The sequence below is a fragment of the Ruditapes philippinarum genome, unplaced genomic scaffold (assembly GCF_026571515.1).
Source record: "Ruditapes philippinarum isolate M1 unplaced genomic scaffold, ASM2657151v2 ctg124_1_1_1_1, whole genome shotgun sequence".
In the NCBI taxonomy this organism is placed as follows: domain Eukaryota; kingdom Metazoa; phylum Mollusca; class Bivalvia; order Venerida; family Veneridae; genus Ruditapes; species Ruditapes philippinarum.
This window is the reverse complement of record NW_026866080.1, coordinates 43396-70197: the sequence shown is the minus strand read 5'-3', so window position 1 is coordinate 70197 and position 26802 is coordinate 43396. Positions and strand designations below refer to the sequence as shown.

Genomic DNA, 26802 nt, shown 5'->3' with positions numbered 1-26802 from the left:
TTTTATTACATTATGGTTGGTTTCAATTCTATTTTCAATTATGCTGGCTTGTTGGAATTTCAGTATCGTTTTTAAATTCCATTAATATATTCATTTCAAGCAATTTTAGCCTGTCATATGAGTATCTTATACTAGTCTAATAAATACATGTATTACTAAAATACCTTCTTATAACGACATTTTACATAGTGTGACGTACAATTCGCGCGCGCAACGTTAATTACGTCATAATCAAGCGTTACCTATAGCATCAACGCCAAAACGTCAGCGTCACAGTAATAAAATATTTCCAGTTTGAAAACATTTTTTTAAACTGGCAGAATTTTTACAATCATAACTTGATATATTAACAAATACCGAAGGTACGGGATATCCAATGTACTAGGTTGGTTTGTCGTATAAGCTTTTTTACGTACAGCGCAAAGATGGATTTTAACCAAACCAGCCAACATGTTCGAGATTTGGATGAGAGTTGTGGGGTTCCTATGTGTATTTATTGGACGACAGAGGAACTGGCTGACTGGATATGTGAAATAGGATATCCTCTATATAGGGTAAGATCTGTTATATGGCTAGAGGACCAGTAATGTGATACCGAAAGTACATTTGAGAAATCGCTATAAAAAACAGAAACTATATTTTTTTATTTTTTTTATTTATTGTATATCTGTAACATATACTTTTAAGGCATATAAATCATATAGCGTATGAATATCAAAGGGACTCCACGAAGGAATTTTTAGATATTTGGAAATATTTCTCGAGATTTTTGCACCATTTAATTAATGTAAGTCTGATACAAAAACTAGAACGGAAACTTTTCAATCACCCCGTTTTTTTTCCAGTTTTATGATTTTTATTGAGCTAAACTGTCCGAAATTGAATTGAACAACATTTAAACGGATTTATAATAATGGGGCAGAAAAAAAGGGTATTTAATTTGATTTTAAGTATATTTCTTTATCATCTTTTGCATATTTTAATATTGTTCTAAGAACAAAGTTTGATCTTTGTACGAATTCTAAATTGCATAGGATTATTTAAAGCATTTGAACCTTGGTGGAGTCCCTTTATATTAAAATTGTTGTAATCATAAATTTTAATTTGCAGCATGTTGTCATAAATGTACTTTATTAATCAATTTTCATAGAACTATTTGTAAAAATAAATAACTCCATTTCAGGAAAGCATTGAACTAAACAACGTCACCGGTCGTCATCTCATATGTCTAGATGCGTCCAAGCTTCCAGAAATTGGAATAACAGATTTTGAACATATAAAGGTAGTTGCTATACAAGTTTACAGTTCTGTTTTGACATACGAAATACAAGTTGGACTTAAAGGCCCATTATGTCTTAGAAATGCTATCAATTTTATTTCTGAAAAGCTTTTTTATTCTTGGTTTCTTGTTTCAGTTTCCAAAAAAATACTTATTAGCCATATTTATGAACTCTGTCTTGCTACTTGTTCTGTTGGCAATTGATATAATTATAGCGAATAGTATTTTGTATAGAAGTCGAGATATTACTTTGTTTAGATCTTTGCTGCTTTTGCGACACACTACTGCACGTTCAGTCCTGCTTTCTTAAGTTGTTAAACACCCTCACCTGTCCTCAAACCATTATTAAAACATTATTAAACACGTGTTTGACATATCTTAATAATTAAAAAAAGAATTTCTGAGGCCTAATGCGCCTTTAATCTATAGTAGATTCCGCTTAGTAATTGGTGGAGTGGTTGCTGGTTCGATCTTCGGACGAGGCATAATCTGTCCATGAACATTGAGTCGAATGATCATAAGTCTCTCAACGCTGGTTCAGAAATCATCTGGAATAAGTATTCGGTAAATATTCGGAGAAATTGATTATATCTGGTTAGTTAACCAGGAAAGCCGGTTAAGTGGGGCGATCGTCGAGATATAACCAAACATACGTTTAAAATTGGCGTAAAAAAAGCAGAACAAAAATCAAGTTGTGCTTTGCGAAATTATCAGAAAGAAACTGTTACTGTTAAAAAAATGTGAAGCCTAGTCTCAAACTCGCCGCCATTATTCAGCAGACGAACCATTTCATACTTCTTTTTGCGTACATTTTTAACAACATGTTCATTTCTATTTAATTTTATGTCTACACTAAACGTTATTCATGCCATTTTTATATAAAAGCTGCATGCCTCCTGATAGGCCAAGAAAATCAAACTTGAGAAAAAATGTACGAAGAGTTTAGAATAAACTCAAGATTCAAGTAATAATTTACATGTTATGTGCGATTAATTCTGATTTTTTCAGTATTTATTTACTATATTTCTACTGCATGACTAACGTAGTACTTTAAGCTGTGTTTGCATATTTTGACCTGTTTTTGATAATTAACGTGGAATGTAAGTGTCCTTTACAATGTGTAAATTACTTTTGTTTGTTCTCTTTTGATTTTTTTAATTTTCATGAAAATAAGCATATACCTGGAGGTATGCTGCTTTAAAGTCAACCCTTTGACTAAGTTGTATGTTTAATATACTAGTATATCTAAAAAGTCAATCCTATGGAAGGAATTAAGCAAAAACACGTTCCTCGAGTATGTAAAATTTTATTTTAACTGGTCTAATAAACCCCTTCGTCAGGATATGTCTAAACAAATTTTTGGGGTTACAATACACTATTGCTGAATTTGTTGAAGGGGGTAAAATATGCGCAGTATAAAGATACGAGAATATATTTAATATTAGACATGAAACAATATGCTCCCAGCATGGTAACCCAGTCGCCCATTACAATTACCCTCGTGACTGCGGGTACGAATCAACCTAGGCACGAAAGTCTCGGGACTAACAAACTACCAATCCTTAAAAACTAGAAATAATGCAAGAATGAGCTCATTGTTAATAGAAAAAAAAATTAAGAAAGAAACGCACCTTATTAATACATGCAGATATTTTCTCTCTGAAAATGTCAACAAAACAAAACAAAAATCCCGTAAACGCATGAATTCTTCCAAAAATTCAATCTTTAAAAGTAAACAAGAATGACTTGGGAAAATCTAATCTTAGTATTGAACATTTTCTTTAATCTCCGTCGTTAATTTAACAAATCTAAGAGACAGGCGCATTTGCTTCTTAAATGTGATAGGCGGACATCGATTTTTTCTGTGAAAATTCAAAATCTAAAACATTAATTAGAACTATTTTAAATCCAATTTCATCGATTTGTTAGAAGGAGAGAGAGAGTTTTTTGTTGTGATTTTTTTTTGTGTTTACAAAGTTGTCAGTAAATTCAAACGATCCATTAATGTTTTACAAACGCCCACGATTTGAACCGTGATTATTTTACCCATTTGTTATTGTTAGTATGTTTTAATAGTAATACAATATGAGAGTGATTGAGCGGGTCTTAGAAGTGATTCCACTAGGAATAATCGCTCTTTAAAAGCAGTATTTTTAAAGTCTTTGAGATACCTTGAACGTATTCTTAACTGATAGTTTTGTATTATTTGATGTTTCTTATTGTATAATTTGTACATAAATAACACCAATTAAAGGAATTCCACTGAGGTGCGAAAACCTGACAATATAAAATTTGATAGATCAAGTAGGGCTCTTAAAACAGAAAAAAATGTAAAAGATATTATTATTTATTTATTTATTTATCATCATCATCATCATCATCATTGTTCTTCTTTTTCTTCTTTCTCTTTCTTCTTCTTCTTCTTCTTCTACTTCTTCTTCTTCTTATTATTATCATTATTATTATTATTATTATTATCATTATTATTATTATCATTATTCTTATTATCATCATCATCATCATCATCATCATTTTTATTATTATCATCATCACCATCACCATCATCATCATCACTATTATTATAACTTTATCTGTGTTTAAATTCATATATATATGGTTTTTGTATGTTTGCCTAAGTAAAACATTATATAAACTAATATAAAGAAAGTGTTAAACAAATACGTGTAGGTCTTTTATTAAAGTGGTTCAGTCTACAATGGGCACATTTTCCATAATTATTACAAATATTAATAAAATCAATAGAAATAGAATCATGTGGATATTCTTATGAAATATTTCTTTAAAAAATGTTGATAAAAATCTATTAAGTGATGTAGAATAAACATTTATATGATGAATATAGTAGTATTTTACTCTAGAACAGTTTTTATCCGCCATATCAATATATGAAATATCCCATCATGTCTGTCAAACTTGCCAACAACTTTCAAGTAAGATTCTATCGCAGTTTGTTGTTATCTCTAATACTAACTATTTTCAGAGTAATTATTCATTGTATTACAGCCCTTGGTCAATTTACTTTAAATATTTCGCAACTTTTCATTATCAGACGTAGAAAGTGTATAAAAAGGACCAGACGTAGAACAATAACTTGAAAGTGACGATGTCCGTGTATGTGTGTGTGTTTAAATTGTTTACCCTTGCGAACGCTAGTTATCTATAACAAGGGAAGTAACTACTATACAATATTCATTTAAATCTCAAGAGTTATTTATCTTGATTCCTACTTTGCTGACCAATACCGTGTTTTTACTATTTACAGGATATTGCGGCAAAGATTCGCGAACTTTTAGGCATTGATCATGTCATCAGGAATATAAACGACGCCACGTTGAGCCCTATGATGGCTTATATAAATCAGAAGAGGAAAACAGGAGCGATATCTGCCGGCCTTTCGTACAAGGACTTTCTTAAAAAATACAAGAGGTGGTACAGCGTCACATAAGTTACGCACAGTAATTATCCTTTGAAACAGTTTTCTGTGGGTATTTGAAGCGGAAAATCTTTTACTTCTTGTGTAATTCTTATCATTGATATTAGTGAGTATGTAAAGATTTTGATAATAAACTTCAGATGTACATGTGTATAAAAGAAAATTACGTTGTTAGAGGATTTCATGTTCTCTAGGTAAGAGATGCAACACTTGTTATAAATAAAGTACATTGTATTCATCATTCAAAGGGATTTGTTGTTGTTGATAAATAAATGATATGTTAATTCGAACAGCTGTGCTGTTGTGTTCTAAACAAAAAGTTCATACAGTTTATGTCTTTATCTTCTAAAAGCATAACTCCAGCAAATAAAATTGTCGCCCTGGATAAAAAGCGTTACTACATTTGACTGAAGTATACATATTCATGGTTATGTGCAAGAACATGTATAATATTAGTAGCAAACAACCTTTTGTTAAAGCAGCATGCCTCCTAATTCATGCGTATTTTCATGTTCTTTCTTTTAATGTATTAAAAAGTAAAATATTGATAAAGTGAACAAAGAAAGTAATTTACACATTGCAAACGGCACTTGGACTAAAATCTAAAAAAATTACCAAAAATAGGTCAAAATATGCAAAAATAACCTTTACTGCGTTAGTTACCCAGTAGAAATATGGCGATAAGTACTGCAAAAATCAGACATTAATTGCATAAACATGAAAATGTTTTCTTGAATTTTGAATATATTTACATTTCTTAAAATCTTAGAACATTTTTCTTAAGGATGAATATCTTGCAATAGATTGGGCTCATCTGGAGGCATGCAGCTTTAAACAGATGACATATCTTTAGTGAGAGAAGTAAGGACGAAACCCGATAAAGATATGAGCCGTGTCACGACAAAACCAACATAGTGGCTTTGCGACCAGCATGGATCCAGACCAGCCTACGCATCCGCTTACCAACTCTATTACAAGTAGAGAAACTGATAGCAAACAGCATGGATCCTGATCAGACTGCGTGGATGCGCAGGCTGGTCTGGAGCCATGCTGGTCGCAAACCCATTATGTTGGTTTTGTCGTGACACGGCTCATATGTGTGTCTGGCATGCGGAGTTTCCTTTGATTTCCAGCGTTTTTTATGGAAAGAAAAACAAGGAACACAATGTTGTCTTAGGAATCGAGTGATCAACATCACGTGAACAGTTCCATGGTAGCAGTCTGGTTCACAAAGATTTCTTACCGAAAATACGATGTACATTATGACTAATCATATAAACGTTTAAAACATTCGAAAACTGCAATGTCTGTGGGCTCAACAGAACAACATGTCTTGATCAAATACAGAGAGAGAACCACATATCATATATATAAAAAGTCGTTTTGAAAAAAAAAATATGTATTATTATTTAATTTTACCCATGAAATATGGTGCTATATCAGTCAAATATATTTCATATTTTTTAAAGATAAATATGAAATATAAATATGAAAGTGGGCGGAGTCAAAACTCATATTTATTTTAACGGACTTCTTTCGACATTCTGTTTGAAAAATCTGAAAATACAAAACAACTTTTTGTTGAATTTTGTTTTGAAAACTATCTAGAATGATAGAAAATGGTCTAACTAAGAAAATAAATCCGAACACCAATATCTTTAATTCAGTCATTAACGCTGTACAGACGTTTAAAGAGTTGTTTACGTGACGTCACAATGTAGCGCTAAATATCGCGCGCAAAACAAGACAATAATTATATTACTGCGCGCTGTACAATTGCAGTTGCGTAGCAAGCAAGGGGGTTCGTAACCATTTTTCTTTGATAATGAAATTAAATAAAAAGGTTATTTTTTCGTTTTTCGTGAAATATGGTATATATTTTCACTCAACATGATAAAATGGCACATATTTTCACTCGCCGTCCCGGCTCGTGAAAATATGTGGCATTTTATCATGTTGAGTGAAAATATATTCCATATTTCACTCAAACGAAAAAATATCCTCTTATTATAGACGTTGAAATATGATTTTTTTTCAAAACGGCTTATATTATTTTTTTATATAAATGATCAGTACCTGTGCAGGGTTTGACAAATATACACTTTAATTGGATTTTAAAGGCGTTTTGAGCTTCACACCCCAACTGTCTGTGAACAAATGAGGAAATTGTATTTTCTTCACGGATACCTTTTGTCCCAGTCACAGCTAACAAACCTATATTTTGTTTTTGTCACATTTTGTCCCAGATGTATTTACCGCATTAAATTTATGTAACCGTTTTTAAGCTTTTATTCAATAGAAAGTATCAAAATGATACATTTTGCAAAAAAAATGAAATTATATAGTGTTGTATGACCGTAAAACTAGTGAATCGGATAATTATACGTTTGCTTATAACACCGATAAGGGGTCAATACCCGATAGCCAATCGTTTTTCGAGATTGCTGAATGACCTTGAACCGGCTAATTGGCAAGAAAATGGCTTTGCTTCGACTCTCTTCTCCGTTCAAACAGGTATTTTTCAATAACTAAGAAATGCCAGTATATTTTGATGGTACAGTCTTTAAACTAAAACCACTTATAATCAATTCATATGGTTTTTTAACGCTGACCTTATCTTTAAAAGTAAACATTAATTGTTTTATAACTTGACCTAATTTCTGGACTAAATTTTGCAGAAATTTGTTCTATGACGCCTGAAAGAATTGTTGATATTTCAGTCAAATGCATTTGCAATATATAAGTCAATAGTCTATGTTGTCTCAGCACCTATCAACTTTTCGTATCCATACTCAACTAAAACGTAGAGAACACAAAACAAACACCCCCCCCCCCCCCCAAAAAAAAAACAAAACAAAAAACAAACAAACAAAAACAAACAAACAAAAAGCTAACAATTGCATATGAGCTGGTATGCAAGATTCAGTATGAATTTACCGGGGAAAGACAAATAGATGAATGCTATTGAGAAAAAAAACAGCATAGACTTCAGGGATTTTTTTTAGGCTTATTTTATAGCCGTTATTGGGTCATATTCCCAATTGAAAATAGTATATTTTTTTCCCAATCCCCAGGAAAAAAATTCCCAATTGAAAGTTACAGAATAAAAATATTGAATAAAAATTCTAAAGTCTTTGAAATAAGGGCTTCTTCACTGTAAGTGCTTAAATTTTTGAAGATGTCATCCTACACTGTAATTTGTTTGCATCCATTTAATCACTGTAAAATTTTAGTCATGCATTTTATTCCCAATTTTTAACAAAACACCTCTGAAATTCCCAATGCCATGGGTATGGGTCATGTTCCCAAAATCCTGGAAAAAATCCCTAGTTTGATTGCGTTGGAAGCTATCAACTTTAATATTTGTAACACACTGGAACCAACCAGTACTAAGCAATGAGTGTAAAGTTTCTTACACAAGGAAATAGACTCAGGGTTTGAACCCAGATGGCATCAATTTTCATATTACTAGTTTGAAGTGTTAACCACACAGCCACACCCCCATTCTAAATTGGTTTACCTTGCCAGTCTTATTGATTCTGAAAAAGTTTGATGAACAAAAGATGTTAAATAAGTTTAAAGAATTGGGCGAAACAATCTATGGAGGGAAATATTGTTGACCTCTTTTACCCAAAACCTCATGGACCATTAACCCCAAAAGTGATTACTCTTTATAACCATGAAGTCCAGGCTCAATACCGTGATTAAAAATAGCTTAATTTATGTGTTTCGATATTGAAATCACTTTAGTTTTATACAGACAGTCTGACTCACTCACAGTTTCAAAGCATTTACTAGTTGAGCATCAGAATTGCAGCCACTGTTTAACCCTGCATGATTGTAAGACACCACTAAAGGGTTCAAATTTATTTGAGTCTGCATTTCTTAGCTTCAGCAAGTGAGGCGGTTTTGACCCTTGGTGATGCTTAAAGTAATTTAAGTTGGTAATACCCTTGGATAGCCAAAATCATCTTTCCTGATTTGGTGCCATGTGACCTAAACTGTGTTGGTACACCATAAAACTAAACAAAATAAATGGGCAAGGCAAATCATTTAAATTCATTAGGCTAAGGGTTAACATTTTTAGACTAAAAATAAAGTTCTATTTTTATTTTCAGGTGACAAATTATGCACTCAGGCACTACTCTTCAAGTGCTGTAAGTATTACTTTCCATTCATAAATTTTAATTTTTCAATATCAAGCTATATTTTTTTATTGTTTGATTTTTTAAAATTGCTACATGTTTGAGTAGTATAAATGGTTTTTAAAACAAAGCAAGAATACAGTCAAACCTGATATGGCATTAGAAAATTGGGAAAAGTTGCTATTATCACATGATTGAAAGAAATGGGAATATGGCATTAAGAATTGGGAAAAGTTGCTAATACTACATGATTGAAAGAAATGGGAATATGGCATTAGAATTGGGAAAAGTTTCTTCAAAAAATGGGAGTAATTATGGCATTAAGAATTGGGAAAATTTGCTAATATAACATGATTGAAAGAAATGGGAATATACCATATATGACATGAAAAATTGGGAATAATGTTAGATTTTTCACAGAATTTGATACATGCATCACTTTAATATAGACATAATTTGTTTATATATGGATTAATCATTAAATTTTCTGTTACAGCCTGCCACAACAAAACTGTTCATTGATGGAAAGTTTATAGAGTCAAAGACAAACAAATGGATAGATCTTCATAACCCTGTAAGTTACAATAAAACATTCATAATACAATGAATCTTTCTGCCAGTGCAGTATCAAAATTTAGGTGAAATTACAGTATACTTTATACTAATATACAATCATTTAGGTCAAAGTTGACTTATTTTCCAATTGCCCATACTTTGTGCAAAATGGCCCATCATTTTCAGACCAAGTGGGCGCAGGGCCCTGTACTCTCAAATTCTCTGAAAATATTACTTTGTTTATTCCTTGGAGTGGACAGGGTTGTGTGTGGTGGGGGAGGGTCAGACTTATTATTTGAATTGTTTTATTGATTGACTTTGACATGATAATGTATAATCTGAAAATCATATAAAGGATGAGAAATGAAATGCTGGAGTCTAAAAAATGAAATTCATGTTCTGTTCTGTAATCTTTATGAGATCCTGTTTGTTAATGTATGTACAACGTCAAGAAAAATATCTTATTAGTTGACATATGAGTTATTAAATATCAGTTCTTTGATCATTTTACCTTCAAAGTTCATCAATGTTGTTATCTTTCATCTGAAAATAGTAATTATATTTTTAGAAAGAAAAAAAAACAGAACTTTTTTAAATATTTTAGTATTTAGTATTTTTTTTAGCATTAGATAGTTACAAACCCTCATGTCTCTTCAACAAAGTGTTAATAATGATAACCTGGGCTTGAATGGATACAGTTTTTAGCATTTTGACTGCCAAGCACTCTGTCCAAAAGTCAAAATGAGTTTGTCACCCTGTAAAATTAAGCTTAAAGATTTGATTCATTTGTGTATTTGCAATGACCCACTACAGGTATGCTACTTAAGAGGTATTTCACCTACCTGAATACTGTACATGTATAATACATGCTGTCAGCTTTTACTACCTTGATAAGGACCATGGAAATGAATACAGTATCTGATAATGACATTCAAAATGTCTGTTGACATTTCTATTGTGGTCTAGATTTCGGACATTCAAGTGAAGATTACATTTTGTATGGATTATAGTTTAATCTTATATCAATTGTTTGTTGTCTTTACTTTAAGAAAGAATTAGCAGTCATTCATTCTTTATCATTATGCAACCAATTATGAATATTGAGTTAAGTCTGCCTATGAATATTGACTGAAGTCTGCCTTATCTACAGACTACTCATTTTGTTCATCATGTCTAACATGGTTTTGTACCATTGTTTAATATTGAAATACCTTTAATTATGATAATGAGCTTTCCAAATTCAATGCAAGGCAAGTCCATTACTTAAAATGGGACATGTAGACATTAATAGGAGAGAATGAATGTGGGTTATAAATTTAGAAGTTTATTACCTAGGTTTATAAAGTGGCTAATATTTAGTGGTATATGACCTTTATTACTGCCAGGCTAAACAATTTAAGTATTGGCTTGATTGGATAAGATTGTAGATTACATTGCTACCTTTAAATCATAAGAAAGACACTTCATGACAATCAGCTAATTGTTTGATTTAACTAATTCAGCAATAACAGATAGCAGATATTGATAATATGTTATACATGTAGACAAATTGAAATATGAAAAAAAATAAACAAACAAAAACAGCCTAATGAAAGAACATTGCATTCAAACATGTTCATTTGTCAGTCTTCTTGCTAGCATTTTTACATTTATATAGCATTTTTAAATCGTGCATGCATGTTTGACTTGCAGGTTCAATTCAAGTTTGTACTATATGAGTGTCTATTTGAATTGCCAGATTTCAATAGAAAAATATTATGAGACCACAATGACTTATTGTTAGAAATGTTTTTTATTCTTCTGTATTCCTTTTTGATTTATTTCTTAAACTGTGTATTGACTGTTAAACGATATGAATGCAAGGGAGTTTATTTAAAGGGTATAAAGCTATATGTTATGAAATATTTTTAATGAATTTCAAACAGTAAAATTATATTGGTTTCATAACTAAACAAAATATTACTCTTCTTTTTTAAGTAGGGTTTTATCCATTTAGCAATTATTTCATGCATGCACCATTCGTTTTAAAAGCAATTTACTACTATATTTTTTCATACAAGCATTTTGTGAGTATTCTTTAAAATTCAAACAATTATTTAAAGCAACAGATATATAGCTTTATACGGTTTTAACTTTTGTTAGAGAGTAAATACATGGGTTGTTTTTTTTTGCGTAGAATGTTATGAACACTGTGTTTACATGAACACTTGATGCATTGTTTATGTAAATCTCCCTAGATGTTTACATTGATGAAATAATATATAAAATAAATTAAATGTCAGATATGTGCTATACTAAAATATACAATTTTTTTATCCTTGATTGCGTTTGATGAATATTATGGCCAAAAGATTTTTTATAAAAATAATGTTAATATTGATAATTCGTTATTTGAAGTAATATTGATGGCAATCTTACTTTCTTGTTTTCTTGTACTCAATTTATGTTTTACAAATCAATTTCAAATATACTTAAGAAAGATTTTATTAACCAAATTTCCTAAATGGACTTACCCAGCTTCTTTTGGAACAGTCCATTATCAATATAGGGATATCAAGATGAACATTTAAATTTAGTAAGTCAAAAGTATAGAGCCTTGTCAAACTGCACAAATGTGATGACAAGGGCTAATCATTTTTAGTTTGAGCTAGGTAAATGTTGAGATCAGGGTGTTAGGGTATAGGTTACAAATAGGCTGCTAGGTTTATGTTTGGCAAAATCATACAAGTTTGTGTACATTATAGTGCTTATGCATGAGTAAATTGTAACCATGGCCCCCTCACTCTAATGAAATAACTAAGACTTTCAAATTAACTACTTTATCGCAAAATTATACCAGTCTTGTGTACAATTTATACGAGTTTGTTTATTTATTTATGTCTGTTACTAGGCAACCAATGAAGTCATTACCAGGGTACCAGAGGCCACTCAGGAGGAGATGCAGAGCGCTGTTGATTCCTGTAAGAGAGCCTTCAAAACCTGGCAAGATTCCACTGTCCTCACACGCCAGCAGTGTATGTTCAAGTTCCAGCAACTGATCAAAGATAATCTGGTAAGAGATTTTGAATATAAGTGAATTTTGTAAGGGTTACCATAGTGCTTTTATTTTTGAAGATTCTAATACACATCCTTTTAATTTTAGTATGCATATACATGTACATGACTGTATGGGATAAGTTGTTATTTTGTTACTGGTATTTTAAGTTACAGAATGCCATTTACATGTATGCCTTAATCACTCAAGACATAACAGTATGTTACTCTGTTGTGTGCAAAGAATATGTTATTTTTGTATAAATATTGTTTCAATTGTAAAATAAAGACGTGTCCGAAAATGAAGGGCTGGTTAATACAGTTTTGTAAGTGTGGTCTTTTGACTATGGTAGGGTGTTATATTAAAGAGCTTAGTTAACTTTGTGGTCAAAAATAAGAATTGAATATGTCATATTTTTATACTTTTTTTCCTTCCAATTCTTACTACAGTCAGAGATTGCCAAATTGATTACTCTGGAACAGGGAAAGACTCTTGTTGACGCAGAAGGAGATGTTATGAGAGGGTTGCGTAAGTTTTTCATGTTATAGTTCAAATTTTAAACTTTAACCTGGTGCAAATATAATACTCGAAAACTACTGAAGAGGAATGGGTTGACATTGGGCACAATTACATGTATTTGAGAGAATAATAGGAAATCACTATCCAGGGCCTATAACTCTAATATGGATTTTGACTGAATTATGGCCCTTTTTGAACTAAGAAAATTCTACTGTACAGTAGCCTGGCTCTTGTTTTTACTATCAAGCACAGAGAATAGTGGAGCATGCTGCCCTACTGAAAGCTCTCATGTTTTGATTTTGAAATCCCTAAAATTATAGAATGGAATGTTTCTCGTACATTCAAAGCTTTGCAAAAATCTGTTGTTATGAATTTAATTGATTACAGAATATAAGTTCTAATTATTTGATATTTACAGAGGTGGTGGAGCATTGTTGCAGTATAACGTCACTACAGCTTGGGGAGACCATGTCCGGTATCGCCAAGGGTATGGACACCTACACTATCAGGCTACCATTAGGGGTCACTGCTGGTATAACTCCCTTCAACTTCCCCGCCATGATCCCCCTCTGGGTAAGTCGTCAATGGAAATAGACTAATATTCATTTTGTGAACTTAGTAGGAGTCTCTAAGTTCAGTCTTTTTTTTGTATATAATACAGACACATCCCTGATGTATAGAAATAGGTTTTTATAGACTTAAAAAATTAAAAAGTTTGGAAAAAATGGTAAATTAATATTATGTTGGATTCTCGTACATTTATACTGTATGTTATGTTCTAACTTGTGACAACTATTTAAGCAGTAAAATTAAAGTCAAATAACATGTAAAATATGACTTGGGGGGAAAAACTGTAAAATTATGCATCAAGTCAAAAAGCCTTAAAATCATTTAAAGTTTTGTTTAAAGTTTAGTTTGAATGAATATATCTTTATTGACTATAATGGTCATTTATTGCAGAATAATTATGACATATCTTGATTCTTTTGATGACACAGCTTTGTCTTTTAGCTTATAGTTTGTTCGTGCTTTTGTGTTTTTACTATGTTTACTAGGAACCCAGTATAAAGATTTTGCTTATTTGTTAAATATACTTTTTTCTGCTTTTTGGTAAAGAATACCTTTCAAATTATGATATGACATTCTTTTATTTTTGATTAATATAAAGTAAAGGTTTATCCAACAATCTTGGGTTTACTTATATTTACCTGCATTTTTTACAACAATAAATAAGAAAAGGAAACAAAACATGATAAAACACAAACTTAGAGTTGAAAGTTGTCATAATTTAGGTTAAAGTAGCTTTTGAAAGGTCTTCTTCAACCTTACGAGTCTCCTGCTTACAGGCTGACTGAAGTTAGGATGTACATGTGCATATTCATAGTATGTACATGTGCATATTTAATAGTATCATGGTTAATCTGTCTTAAGCAACAAGAATTGATTCTCAATCAGAAAATTGTGTAGATAATGTGTAATTTTATTTTTTTTATGATAACCATGATGTCAATTTTGTAAATGATGGCATGTATGTTGCCAATGATTTTCTTACACTGGAAACAGTTGGAAAAGATTTTTCCAGATTTGGGGTTAAAATTTAAGAAAAATGAATAAATTTTTCATTAATTTAAAAGACAATTGTCACTTACTTTTGCTAATATACTTAAATTTTGAACATCATAAATTTCTCCGAAAATTTTTTTTTTTTAAAAACATTACACAATTTCTGATTAAATGACTGTGGCTTTAGAAAGGCTTGTTTTAACTGAATAACCTATAACCTAAAATGCTCTGCCTTCAGATGTTTCCAATGGCCCTTATTACCGGTAATACGCATGTAATGAAGCCCTCTGAGCGCGATCCTGGAGCGACAATGTTCATGATGCAGCTGGCTCAAGATGCCGGCTTTCCCGATGGAACCGTCAATGTTATACACGGAGCGCACGCAGGTTTTTTTCATTTAATCATAAATACTCACGATCACAATTTTTTTTAAGGTTTTTTAAGTTTCACAGTAATTGATGTTATAACTAACCTTGTTGCAGATGTTTCCAACGGCACTTATTACTGGGAATACGATGGTTGTGAAACCGTCCGAGCGTGACCCCGGAGCTGTCATGTTTCTTATGCAGTTAGCTCAGGACGCTGGCTTCCCTGATGGAACTGTGAATGTAGTTCATGGAGCTAGAAATGGTCGGTTATTACATGTCCCAAGATTGAAGTTTCAAAAAGAAAAATCTGTTATTTTGTTGAGTTTTAATTTATTATTGTTTAAAGGTTTTAAGTTTAATACAGAAATATCAGTTTTATATTTCACTAAAGTATATTCTTGTGCATGATAAAGAATATTTTAAAAAGAAAGTTCATTTTTTAAAGTTTTTCTTAATTGTTATTTGAGTTAACTCTTGTCTTTTTTGTCTGGAATCCTTTTTTTACATATTTATGGGAAAGAAAGATTTTAACTATAGCTTATTAACAAAAAATTCCTTTCATTCTCTGTATAATTGAATGAGAAAAAAATAGAAAGTTATGTGTTGTTTCTCACCTATAAGTGACATTATGCACATCCAATTGTAGATTGTGTAAAGGTAAAAATCAAAATAACTACATTTTGCCATAATTGTTGTCAATTTTATATTTTAATACACAAAAATAATGAATAACTCACATAAATGTATCTCAAGGAAATTTCTATAAATAGTCTTCGTAATATACATGTATATCATTAATGTCTTTCTATATTTATAAAGTTTTGTTTATATTTTCTTAACATTTGCCATTATCATTTATTGGTCATCAACCATTACGCTAGTCATTCTATTGAAATATATAGCCAATGCAGCTCAACTTGACTGCAAGAAAATTGAGCATAATGTCACAAGTATCATCACAAGTATTGTTGTATAGTTGCTCAAAACTTTTGGTTTAGTTTTGTATTAGTTTTACTAAGTATTTTCATAATTAGAAGAAAATGAAGATATATAGCATTAGACAGTGTATCTGAAGACATAATCAAATAGTGTTCATAATTAGTAAATATTTTCATGGTAAATTTTATTCATGAAATTTTCTGAAATGCTTAACTTTCAATGTTTTTAGTGTAAATGAATTATAAAAAGGGACAAAGTATTTACTATAATCTCTACAATTTGACAAACATGTAATCTGTTTTTCAGCCGTAAACTTCATCTGTGATAACCCTGATATAAAAGCTATATCTTTTGTGGGATCTGACCAAGCTGTAAGTTACTTTGAGCATACTGAGCATTCCTTTTACAATGATTGAATATTATATATTAATTTAATTCGGGGAATATATCATTTCTGACAGTTATACACTACGTATTTATACACTACATATTGTTGAGTTCCGAAAAAAAAGTATGTAGAATCTACTTGACTTAAATGATTGGAAATTCATATTATATAATGGCATATCAGTAAAACTGTATTTATAATCTGACAAATGACTTCAAGGTTAAATAAATTAACCAAGCAGTTAGTATTTAGAGATTAATACTTGTTTGATGCTCGCCAGTATGGACGGAAAATGTGAATAATGGCCTGAGGGGTTTGAGGGCCATTATCGCATAATGGCAAGCTTGGTTTTTGCCCTTCCTAAGAAACGGACAGTTGTCAATGTAAACAAATATCTGTCATTCAGTTTAACCCTCTGATAAACTTAGAAAACATGATAACACAAAATAAATATGAGAAGATGCTGTTACAGTTGTAAAGGAAGGATACAAAGAAACCACACGTCAACACCGGATAAATGTGAACAAAATTTTAATAAAGATCTATCGGTTTTGAAACTATTTGGTTCTTCATCAGGATGTTGTTTATAGCGATAAATTCTCTTTACATTTCTTTGTGAGAATAACATTTAGTGCCAGTATTTATGGACTTGTGTACTTTCAAGAAAGGTTCTGATGTCAAGTCACAAATCTAGCTCTAAATGTCCCCGATCTTTTTCTACCTTCAAGCTGAAATCATTTTCGAAATTTCTGAGGATCATGTTTTGTCTTGGGTAGAGTTAATGAAATTTTTGTTGAGTTTATAAATCTTTAATGTTAAGCTTTGTTGAATGTGACTTATGTCATCTCAAGTGCAAGTGACTAGGACAGTTCACTCAACGACTGCAGCCATCTTGAAAGTCACTGAGAGTTGATTACGTCATTCTGTATGTGCGCTCATTCACTCATCCATTATGGAAAAATAATGCTGAGTAGCAAGGCGGCCAAAATTGCATAATGACCTAAATCTTGCCATAATGGCTTTGAAATTCTCTAGATTTTAATACTATATATAGTAACATAGGTATTCATTACAAAGAAAACATCAAATAGGTATTCATTACAAAGAAAACATCACTGCAAATGTTGTTTCCTTGGGCAAGAAACTTTACACTCATTGCTCAGAACTGGCTGATTCAAGAGTGTGTCTATAAGCTTATAATATAGTTTCCTACATTTTTAAATGGAAATGATTTTTTTATAAACTTAATCAAAATGTTACAGTAGACTTATTCTAGTAAAATATTTTCATTACAGGGAAAGTACATTTATGAAAGAGGATCAAAGAATGGAAAGAGAGTGCAATCAAATATGGTAAAAGTGATTTATTTTATAAAAAAAAATAGAGGCTTGAAATTCTTACTATGATGATATCTTACATAAATCTTTGTTTCACATATACCAGTTTCCATAGCAACACAGTTAAAAATGCTGGTACTGTTTTACTTTTACCTAACCACTATTGATTCAAATTCTTTGATGTGTCATGTAAGCTATCCAGTTAACAAGTAGAACTTTGAAAGTTATTCAATTTTCTTATTTGAGGGATTGTGGCTATATCACTAACAGTGTTAATTTTGACAAAAGACCTTTCAAAAAGACCCATCAAGGATAATCTTGTCAGAAAAAAAATCATTGACATGGGATCATGATATGATTCATAATGGTTTTATTAGCTCACCTGAGCATATGCTCAGGGTGAGCTATTAGGATCACTCTTCGTCCGTCGTCCGTCGTACGTCGTCCGTTGTCCGTTCACACTTTTCAAACGACATCTCCTCTGAAACCATAAGGCAGATCATAATGAAACTTCACAGGGATGTTCCTTGTGTGAAGCCTTAACAAAGTTGTTCAAAGAATTCCATTCCATGCAGAACTCTGGTTGCCATGGCAACCAAAAGAAAAAACTTTAAACATCTTCTTCTAGAAAACCCAAAGAGCTAGAGCTTAGATATTTGGTATGAAACATCTTCTAGTGAGTGTCTACCAAGATTGTTCAAATAAAAGCCCTGGGGTCAAAATTGGCCCCGCCCCAGGGGGTCATTGATTTTCCCTATATGCATATAGTAAAAACTTAAAAAAATCTTCTTTTAAAGAACCCAAAGAGCTAGACCTAAGATATTAAGCATGAAACATCTTCTAATGAGTGTCTACCAAGATTGTTCAAATAAAAGCCCTGGGGTCAAAATTGGCCCCGCCCCAGGGGGTCATTGATTTTCCTTATATGCATATAGTAAAAACTTAAAAAAATCTTCTTCTAAAAAACCCAAAGAGCTAGAGCTTAGATATTTGGCATTAAACATGTTCTAATGGATGTCTACCAAGTTTGTTCAAATAAAAGCCCTGGGGTCAAAATTGGCCCCGCCCAGGGGGTCATTGATTTTCCCTACATGCATATAGTAAAAACTTAAAAAAATCTTCTTTTAAAGAACCAAAAGAGCTAGACCTAAGATATTAAGCATGAAACATCTTCTAATAAGTGTCTACCAAGATTGTTCAAATAAAAGCCCTGGGGTCAAAATTGGCCCCGCCCCAGGGGGTCATTGATTTTCCCTATATGCATATAGTAAAAACTTAAAAAAATCTTCTTTTAAAGAACCCAAAGAGCTAGACCTAAGATATTAAGCATGAAACATCTTCTAATAAGTGTCTACCAAGATTGTTCAAATAAAAGCCCTGGGGTCAAAATTGGCCCCGCCCCAGGGGGTCATTGATTTTCCTTATATGCATATAGTAAAAACTTAAAAAAATCTTCTTCTAAAAAACCCAAAGAGCTAGAGCTTAGATATTTGGTGTAAAACATGTTCTAATGGATGTCTGCCAAGTTTGTGCAAATAAAAGCCCTGGGGTCAAAATTGGCCCAGCCCCAGGGGGTCCATGATTTTCCCTATATGCATATACAGTGTAACTTCCGAAAACCGAACACCCATAGGACTTGTAAAAAAGTTCGGATTTCAGAGGTTTCCGGAACTCAGAGGTTTATGATAATGTGGACAAGACTAAGCCACTTAATATCACTAAATGTCAAGGTTGATATGGCCATTACTGTAATAACAGTTTTTTTATCAAGATAAAGATGTGAATGAAAAGAATACATTTTTATCGTATCTGCAAAATTAATGCTTTTGGATTTCTGATGTAGAAATGTTAATTGCATACACTTACATATCGTCCGATGCTAGTTAATTAATTATTACATAAAATGCAATAAAATCCCTAAAGACGTTTGATGCATACATTGTCCAATTAATTGACATTTAATCCGCTAATAAACACTTAAAATTATCTGACCGCCGTAAATTACTTTGATTAATCACATCACTTCAAACATACCATTTCACAGTTTGTGATTTTAACGCGTGTCAAATTACACGATCACCGTTAATTAGTAAACAATCGATAGGGAGATTAAATCTTCCTGCAGGGTAAACATTCTCGATTTACAATGTATTTCACACCTTTGGATATTTCCGGTTTTTGGAGGTAAAATTGCATTGATTTGACTCTAATTTTACGAAAATATCGTCCGGAATTCAGAATTTAGAAGTTCCGGAATTCAGAAGTATTATATTAAAAGAAAATAGAAGGGAAAAAATCGGGACCGAAAAAATTGTTCGGTTTTTAGAAGTTTCCGGATTTCAGAAGTTCCGGAATTCGGAAGTTACACTGTAGTAAAAACTTAAAAAAATCTTCTCTTAAAGAACCCAAAGAGCTAGAGCTAAGATATTTAGCATGAAACATCTTCTTATGAGTGTCTACCAAGTTTGTTCAAATAAAAGCCCTGGGGTCAAAATTGGCCCCGCCCCAGGGGGTCATTGATTTTCCCTATATGCATATAGTAAAAACTTTAAAAAAATTCTTTTAAAGAACCCAAAGAGCTAGAGCTAAGATATTTAGCATGAAACATGTTCTAATGGGTGTCTACCAAATTTGTTCAAATAAAAGCCCAGGGGTCAAAATTGGCCCTGTCCCAGGGGTCATTGATTTTCCCTATATACATAGAGTAAAAAGTTAAAAATCTTCTATTAAAGAACCAAAAGAGCTAGAGCTAAGATATTTAGCATGTTCTAATGGATGTTTACCAAGTTTGTTCAAATAAAAGCCCTTGGGTCAAAATTGGCCCTGCCAGGGAGAGGGGGGTGGGGGGCAAAAGTCATTGTTATTCATTATTTGTGTATAGTAAAAACTTAACATCATGAAATATCTTCTAATGGGTGTCTTCCAAGTTTGTTCAAATAAAAGCCCTTTGGTTTAAACTGGCCCGGCCCTTGGGGCCTATGTTCAGGTGAGCGACCCCAGGGCCATCATGGCCCTCTTGTTTATATTTCAGACTGCATATAGAAAAAGGACTTGTATTTATTTGCATGTTCTTTAATAAATATGATCATAAAGAAAAGTTTATTTATTGCTAAAATATTAATTGATGTGAATTACTTTACAGGGTGCTAAGAATCATGGTGTGATAATGCCAGATGCCAATAAAGAGAATACACTTAATCAGGTAGGAATGTGATATGATTCTGATATACACTGATGAACTTTAACCTTTTACCTGCTGAGTTTTTGTAATGAATTTGTCCTGGTTTTAATTTGGTACAATACATTTTCAAAATAAAAATACAAAAAAATAAGCATAGGGGCATCAGTGGCTGAGTGGTTATGGTCGTTGACTTCAAACAACTTGCCCCTCACCATTATGGTTTTGAATTCCAACAGGGACTTTGGAATCTTTCATGTGAGGAAGCTTTCCAGCTAGCTTACAGAACGTTTGTGGTTCTATTTGTGTGCCCGTTTATGCAAAGTTTTAATTGATGTTGCTGTTGATGCCTGAAATAATTCATGGGTGTCTTTAATCTTCCTTTACCATTAAAACCTAAAAGTTACCATACAAACTTTGTACTATTTGTTTGACATACAACTAGACAAAAAAATGAGCCGCGTCACGACAAAACCAACATAGTGGGTTTGCGACCAGCATAGATCCAGACCAGCCTGCCAGGATTGCGCATCCGCGCAGTCTGATAGGATCCATGCTGTTCGCTTTCCAACCCTATTACAAGTGGAGAAACTGATAGCGAACAGCATGGATCCTGATCAGACTGCGTGGATGCGCAGGCTGGTCTGGATCCATGCTGGTCGCAAATCCACTATGTTGGTTTTGTCGTGACACGACTCAAATGAAGTCCGAGCTAGCTCATTAGAATTTTCAGAAAATTAGCTATGAACCTGTGTACATACTCTTCTGGCTTAAAATAAATTATAGTTTTAATAAAGCTAAAATAAATTGCTTGGTATATATAAGCCATGCCCACCTTGATGAAGTTTAAATATATAACTTCACTTTTGTTATATTGTAGTTGGTAGGTGCAGCATTTGGGGCAGCTGGACAGAGATGTATGGCGCTGTCGACAGCAGTGTTTGTTGGCGAGGCGAAGGAATGGATTCCCGAACTTGTCGAAAGATCCAGGAAGCTGAAGGTCAATGCAGGTATGATTTATTTTGGAAATATCGTCTTCATAAAGAATTAAGCCACCTTTTACCAAATTCTTTTTTATAGGAGAAAAATAGGGTATGTTATTTAGTGTGTATTATAGATTTGCTCTAGTATAACTTGTGTATAATTGTGGACATTACTTTTATTGACTGATCAATCAATCCAAATTTATTTTTGAGAAGCCATTAATTGTAATATAATATTATAGGTGTAAATCAAAATGGGCTGTCTCTAACGGGTAGAAAATTTGTATCTGATAGAATTGATAACAAAGCATTTAAATGAAATGAAATTATTTGTAAATTTATAATTAACCTATGATGATATTACAGGTCATGAGCCTGATGCAGATTTAGGTCCCCTGATTTCACCCGAGGCCAAGAAGCGTGTTTGTGACCTCATACAGTCGGGTGTAGACCAGGGTGCGCAGTTACTTCTCGACGGCAGAAATGTCAAAGTGCCTGGATACGAAAATGGAAACTTTGTCGGTCCAACCATCTTACATAAAGTTGATGTAAGTTGTAATGATGATAAATTTTCTAATGTTGAATACATACATGTATATATTACTCCATCCTAACATATATTTATATAATGGACTTTCCCAGTTTGAAATTTGAAGCGCCCATTGTTATTTTAAGGGTTCCAATATCAGTTGTAAGCAGCTGGTCAGGAAAGAAAAAACTTTAAATATCTTCTTTTCAAAAACCCAAAGAGCTAGAGCTCAGATATTTGGCATGAAACATCTTCTAGTGAGTGTCTACCAAGTTTGTTCAAATAAAAGCCCTGGGGTCAAAATTGGCCCCGCCTCAGGGGGTCATTGATTTTCCCTATATGCATATAGTAAAACCTTAAAAAATCTTCTTTTAAAAAACCCAAAGAGCTAGAGCTAAGATATTTAGCATGAAACATCTTCTAATGAGTGTCTACCAAGTTTGTTCAAATAAAAGCCCTGGGGTCAAAATTGGCCCCGCCCCGGGGGTCATTGATTTTCCTTATATGTGTATAGCAAAAACTTAAAAATGTTCTTTGAAAAAATCCAAATAGCTAGAGTTTAGATATTAAGCATGAAACATCTTCTGGTAAGTGTCTACAAAGTTTGTTCAAATAAAAGCCCTGGGGTCAAAACTGGCCCCGCCCCAGGGGTGTCATTGTTTTTAACTAAATGTGTATAGTAAAAACTTAAAAAATCTTCTTTTAAAGAACCCAATGAGCTAGAGCTTAGATGTTTAGCATGAAACATCTTTTAATGGGTGTCTACCAAGTTTGTTCAAATAAAAGCCCTTGGGTAAAAATTGGCCCTGTCGGGGGGGGGGGGAAAGGGGGGGGGGGCAGAGGTCATTGTTTTTCATTATATGTGTGTAGTAAAAACTTAACATCATGAAACATCTTCTAATGGGTGTCTTCCAAGTTTGTTCAAATAAAAGCCCTGGGGTTTAAACTGGCCCCGCTCCAGGGGCCTTTATACAGGTGAGCGACCTCAGGGCCATCATGGCCCTCTTGTTATTTTATCTTAATAACTCTCATTTTCCTTTCAGCCGACCATGAAATGTTATGAGGAGGAGATATTTGGTCCAGTACTGGTAAGTATGGAGGTAGAAACAATGGACGAAGCCATTGATATTATCAACAAAAATAGATATGGAAATGGAACGGCCATTTTCACAACCAATGGTGCAACAGCAAGAAAATACACAATGGACATTGATGTCGGACAGGTAAGTATCATTCTATCTTCACTTATAAATAATTTTGTAAAAACTGCCCTCTAAAACCAAAATACAATGTTATTTTATGTTTATCAGGATGGTAATCTGCATGGTCCAAGGATGAGTTAACTCATAAGGGGAGAGATGGCTGAGTGGTTTGAGCCCTTATAAGGACTCTACCATGTGTTTCTTGGTGGTTTGAGCCCTTACCAGGTCTCTACCGTGTTTTTTTTTATTTTACACTAGAACTGATTAGTTTCAGGAAAGGCGTGTCTGTGGCCACTGAAGGCCACTGACTTCAAATCACTAACTCCTCACTGCTTTGAGTTTGAATTCTGCCAGAGACTTCAGATTCTATTCATGGAAAAAAGCTAACCTCTAGCTTACGGAAGGATTCTACTAAGGTGCCTGCTTATGCATGAAAAAATGCACAAAGGGGCACCTGAGGTCTTCCTGCACCAGTAAAACTGGAAAATCACCATCAGACCTTTACAATGTTGTGTGACTTAAAATTAAAATAAAATATTGCTTAGCCATTTTTTAAATTTTTTTCAAGATTCACCACAGGTGAAGATGTTTTAACTAAACAATCTTGATATGATATGGGGGCATCCATGAACGATTGTTTAAGGTCTTTGACCGACAGGATTCTTTCTATAGAGCTAGCTTATGGAACCTCGGGTGATTCTATTGAGGTACCTGTATGTGCCTGAAATAATGCACTGAAGGGCACCTGAGATCTTCCTCCACCACTAAAGCTGGAGCGTTACCATATGACTTACACTCTGTTGGTGTGATGTAAAACCCAATCAAACAAAATAATATTTTTAATACAATATTTAGGATTGTAATATATTGTAGGTTGGTGTTAACGTGCCTATCCCAGTACCTTTACCTATGTTCTCATTCACGGGTTCTCGAGGCTCTTTCATGGGAGATACCAACTTTTACGGTAAACAGGTAAGTTGCCCTGGAATATACATCATACTTGATAACCTGATCAGCTTATACTTGTTTGGAAATGAGGTAATGAAAAGCAGAAGTTAAACCTTTTGATCATCAAAAGACTTGTTGCTACCACTGTAATGTTGAAAATCATCCATTATTTTGCTTTAACCTTGGTCATTGAGTGTTGAAAAATATTATCTTAAAGCAGTTTGCTTGCAATTATTTATGAATACCTAACTAATAAAATGTATTCTGGGTTCAACATTTGAACTTGCTCTCAACATTTGAACTTGCTCAGTGCTCTGTACTGTTTGGTTCTAGGAAGGGATTAAAGAGTGTGTCGATAAGCTTATATGTATGAGTCTAAACAATTTTCATAAAATATTAAAGATATGATAAATATGATATGTTGTTACTAAAATGCAGCTTTTTGTAATGTTTAAAACCAGAAATTTTGAAAAATGTTCACGAGTATTTAAATTTTTTGGTGTAATTTTTGGAACTTGTAAAATATGCCAACATATTTTTTTCGTAAAATGTGCCAACGTATTTCATTTGTCACTTTTCTAGGGAATTAACTTCTACACTCAACTGAAGACAGTCACTCAGATGTGGAGAGATGAAGATGCCACTGTTACCAAGCCTGCAGTTTCTATGCCAGTTATGAAATAATCTGAACAAAATGTGAAAACAAATGTGAAAATATTACAAAAATGTGAAAACATAACGAAAATGTGAAAATATTACAAAATGTGAAAATGTATCAAACTAGGAAAATACAAGAAAATATGTAAAAAAGTACAACATTTCAAAATGGGAAAACTTTAAAAATGTAAAAACGATACCATTTCGTTATGTGAAATGGTAAAAAAAAATGGGAATAGGAACAAAAAGTGTACATTTATCCAGAATCTGTGATAAACTTTACTCTATCACAATCGCGTGTTTGATTTCATCATATACTTAATCATTTTTTACTTCTTCACTAGAATGCTTAACTGTTTGGTTTTTTTTTATCAAAGGTCTGTACATTTGATTCCAGTAAAGATTGGGCTTACCAGGCAAACCCATATTTAGCACACAAACTTGAAAAATAAATGTTTATGTCTTGTAGACATGGCTTACAGACTTGCTTGTGTGCTCACCTTGTAAATTAAAATTGTTATCAGATTTTTTTTATACATGTACATGAAAATGCTACAGAATCGAAGTGCCTGTTTATCCACTTCTTATACAAAATAATGTGCTCTCTTTCTGTTTTTGATTTTGTTTTCATTACTCAGCGCATTTCTATGCACCAAAAAGTACACCATGTTTTATTTTCTTTTTCTGTTTTTCAAATATTTAACTGAAGAATAAGTTTTGTATTGAAAACAGATACATATGTGTGTCTTTATGTTATTTAGTGGTTTGTGTTGACTTTAAAATAGGTACTCTTTAGATGACATTCTTATTTTTACTTAAATGTTGAAATAAGGAAGGTGGTAAATGGGTAGCATTTACGTGGCGTTTTTATGTGCCACTTATAAGTTAATGCGTGTCCAGTGTGTTACATTATTAATATGTACATGTTATGAATGTCATGAATGAAATAATTATTATATATATATATATCACTGATCATGAATTAAATTTGACAAAAAATAATTTGCTTCTGTTTTTTCTTCCATTAGAATTGTTGTGATGGTAATTGTTTCAGTTTGAGAAAGGTGAAGGAACTCCAATGAGGTCAAAAGATTTAAAAACAAACTTTGAAATTCCTACTTACATCAATTTGGACACATAAAACTGAAGTATGCAAAAATGACAATAAAAACACTGGGAATGAAATCTTTTTAAATTAAATTTTAAAAAAAATGGATTTTCAGTCTTTTTGAATGAAAAGTGTTCAAACGCTTTTCATTTTTTTAAATCATTTTGCACAATAAAATTGATTATTTTGGAAAAAAATATTCTACATTGTGTACATCTGAAGTTTTGCACACTAGTTATAGGCACAGTTATATTTTGCCAAAGGTCTGAAGAAGACTAATGTCTAAAACAATTATTTAGTTAAGATATATTTTGATTAAAGCTTAAAGTTTATATGAGCTACCCACTTCCTGACCCGACTGGTCAATGGAATTATGCGTGACCTCCATTGGACTGAAATATCTTAAAAATGCTTTGTCCGAATTTTTTGTATATTGACGTTGTTCAAAACGTCAAATGCTGTCCACAAATGATGTCGCAACTTGGATACAAACTATCGTTCACAGATGAACGATTACAGTCATAGATATTAAAGATTTAGAATCTAGCCTCTTTAAGTGGACAAATAAGGAAATATTTTAGTCAGTAAGGTATGTCTTTTCTTTTAGACATTCTGA

At 32.5% G+C, this 26802-nt stretch overlaps 2 protein-coding genes across 3 annotated transcripts; both read left to right on the top strand.

Annotated features, from left to right (window-relative positions):
• The first annotated feature begins 250 nt into the window (after positions 1–250).
• Positions 251–4980, top strand: LOC132731242 (sterile alpha motif domain-containing protein 15-like). Its single transcript, XM_060717383.1, has 3 exons — positions 251–554; positions 1184–1282; positions 4563–4980. The coding sequence occupies exons 1-3, from the start codon at positions 426–428 to the stop codon at positions 4743–4745; spliced, it is 411 nt and encodes a 136-aa protein (XP_060573366.1). The 5' UTR covers positions 251–425; the 3' UTR covers positions 4746–4980.
• A 2139-nt stretch (positions 4981–7119) lies between these two features.
• LOC132731264 (probable methylmalonate-semialdehyde dehydrogenase [acylating], mitochondrial) lies at positions 7120–25328 on the top strand. 2 transcript variants are annotated; one of them, XM_060717422.1, is made up of 15 exons: positions 7120–7247; positions 8852–8890; positions 9375–9452; positions 12324–12485; positions 12917–12995; positions 13405–13559; positions 15032–15179; positions 16163–16227; positions 17540–17596; positions 20724–20783; positions 21640–21769; positions 22109–22290; positions 23315–23494; positions 24347–24445; positions 25004–25328. In XM_060717422.1, exons 1-15 carry the CDS (start codon positions 7182–7184, stop codon positions 25103–25105), a joined length of 1602 nt encoding a protein of 533 aa, XP_060573405.1. In that variant the 5' UTR covers positions 7120–7181; the 3' UTR covers positions 25106–25328. The 2 variants fall into 2 exon arrangements, with proteins under 2 accessions (XP_060573405.1, XP_060573404.1); XM_060717421.1 differs by lacking the exon at positions 15032–15179 and adding an exon at positions 14788–14935.
• The last annotated feature ends 1474 nt before the right edge of the window (positions 25329–26802 follow it).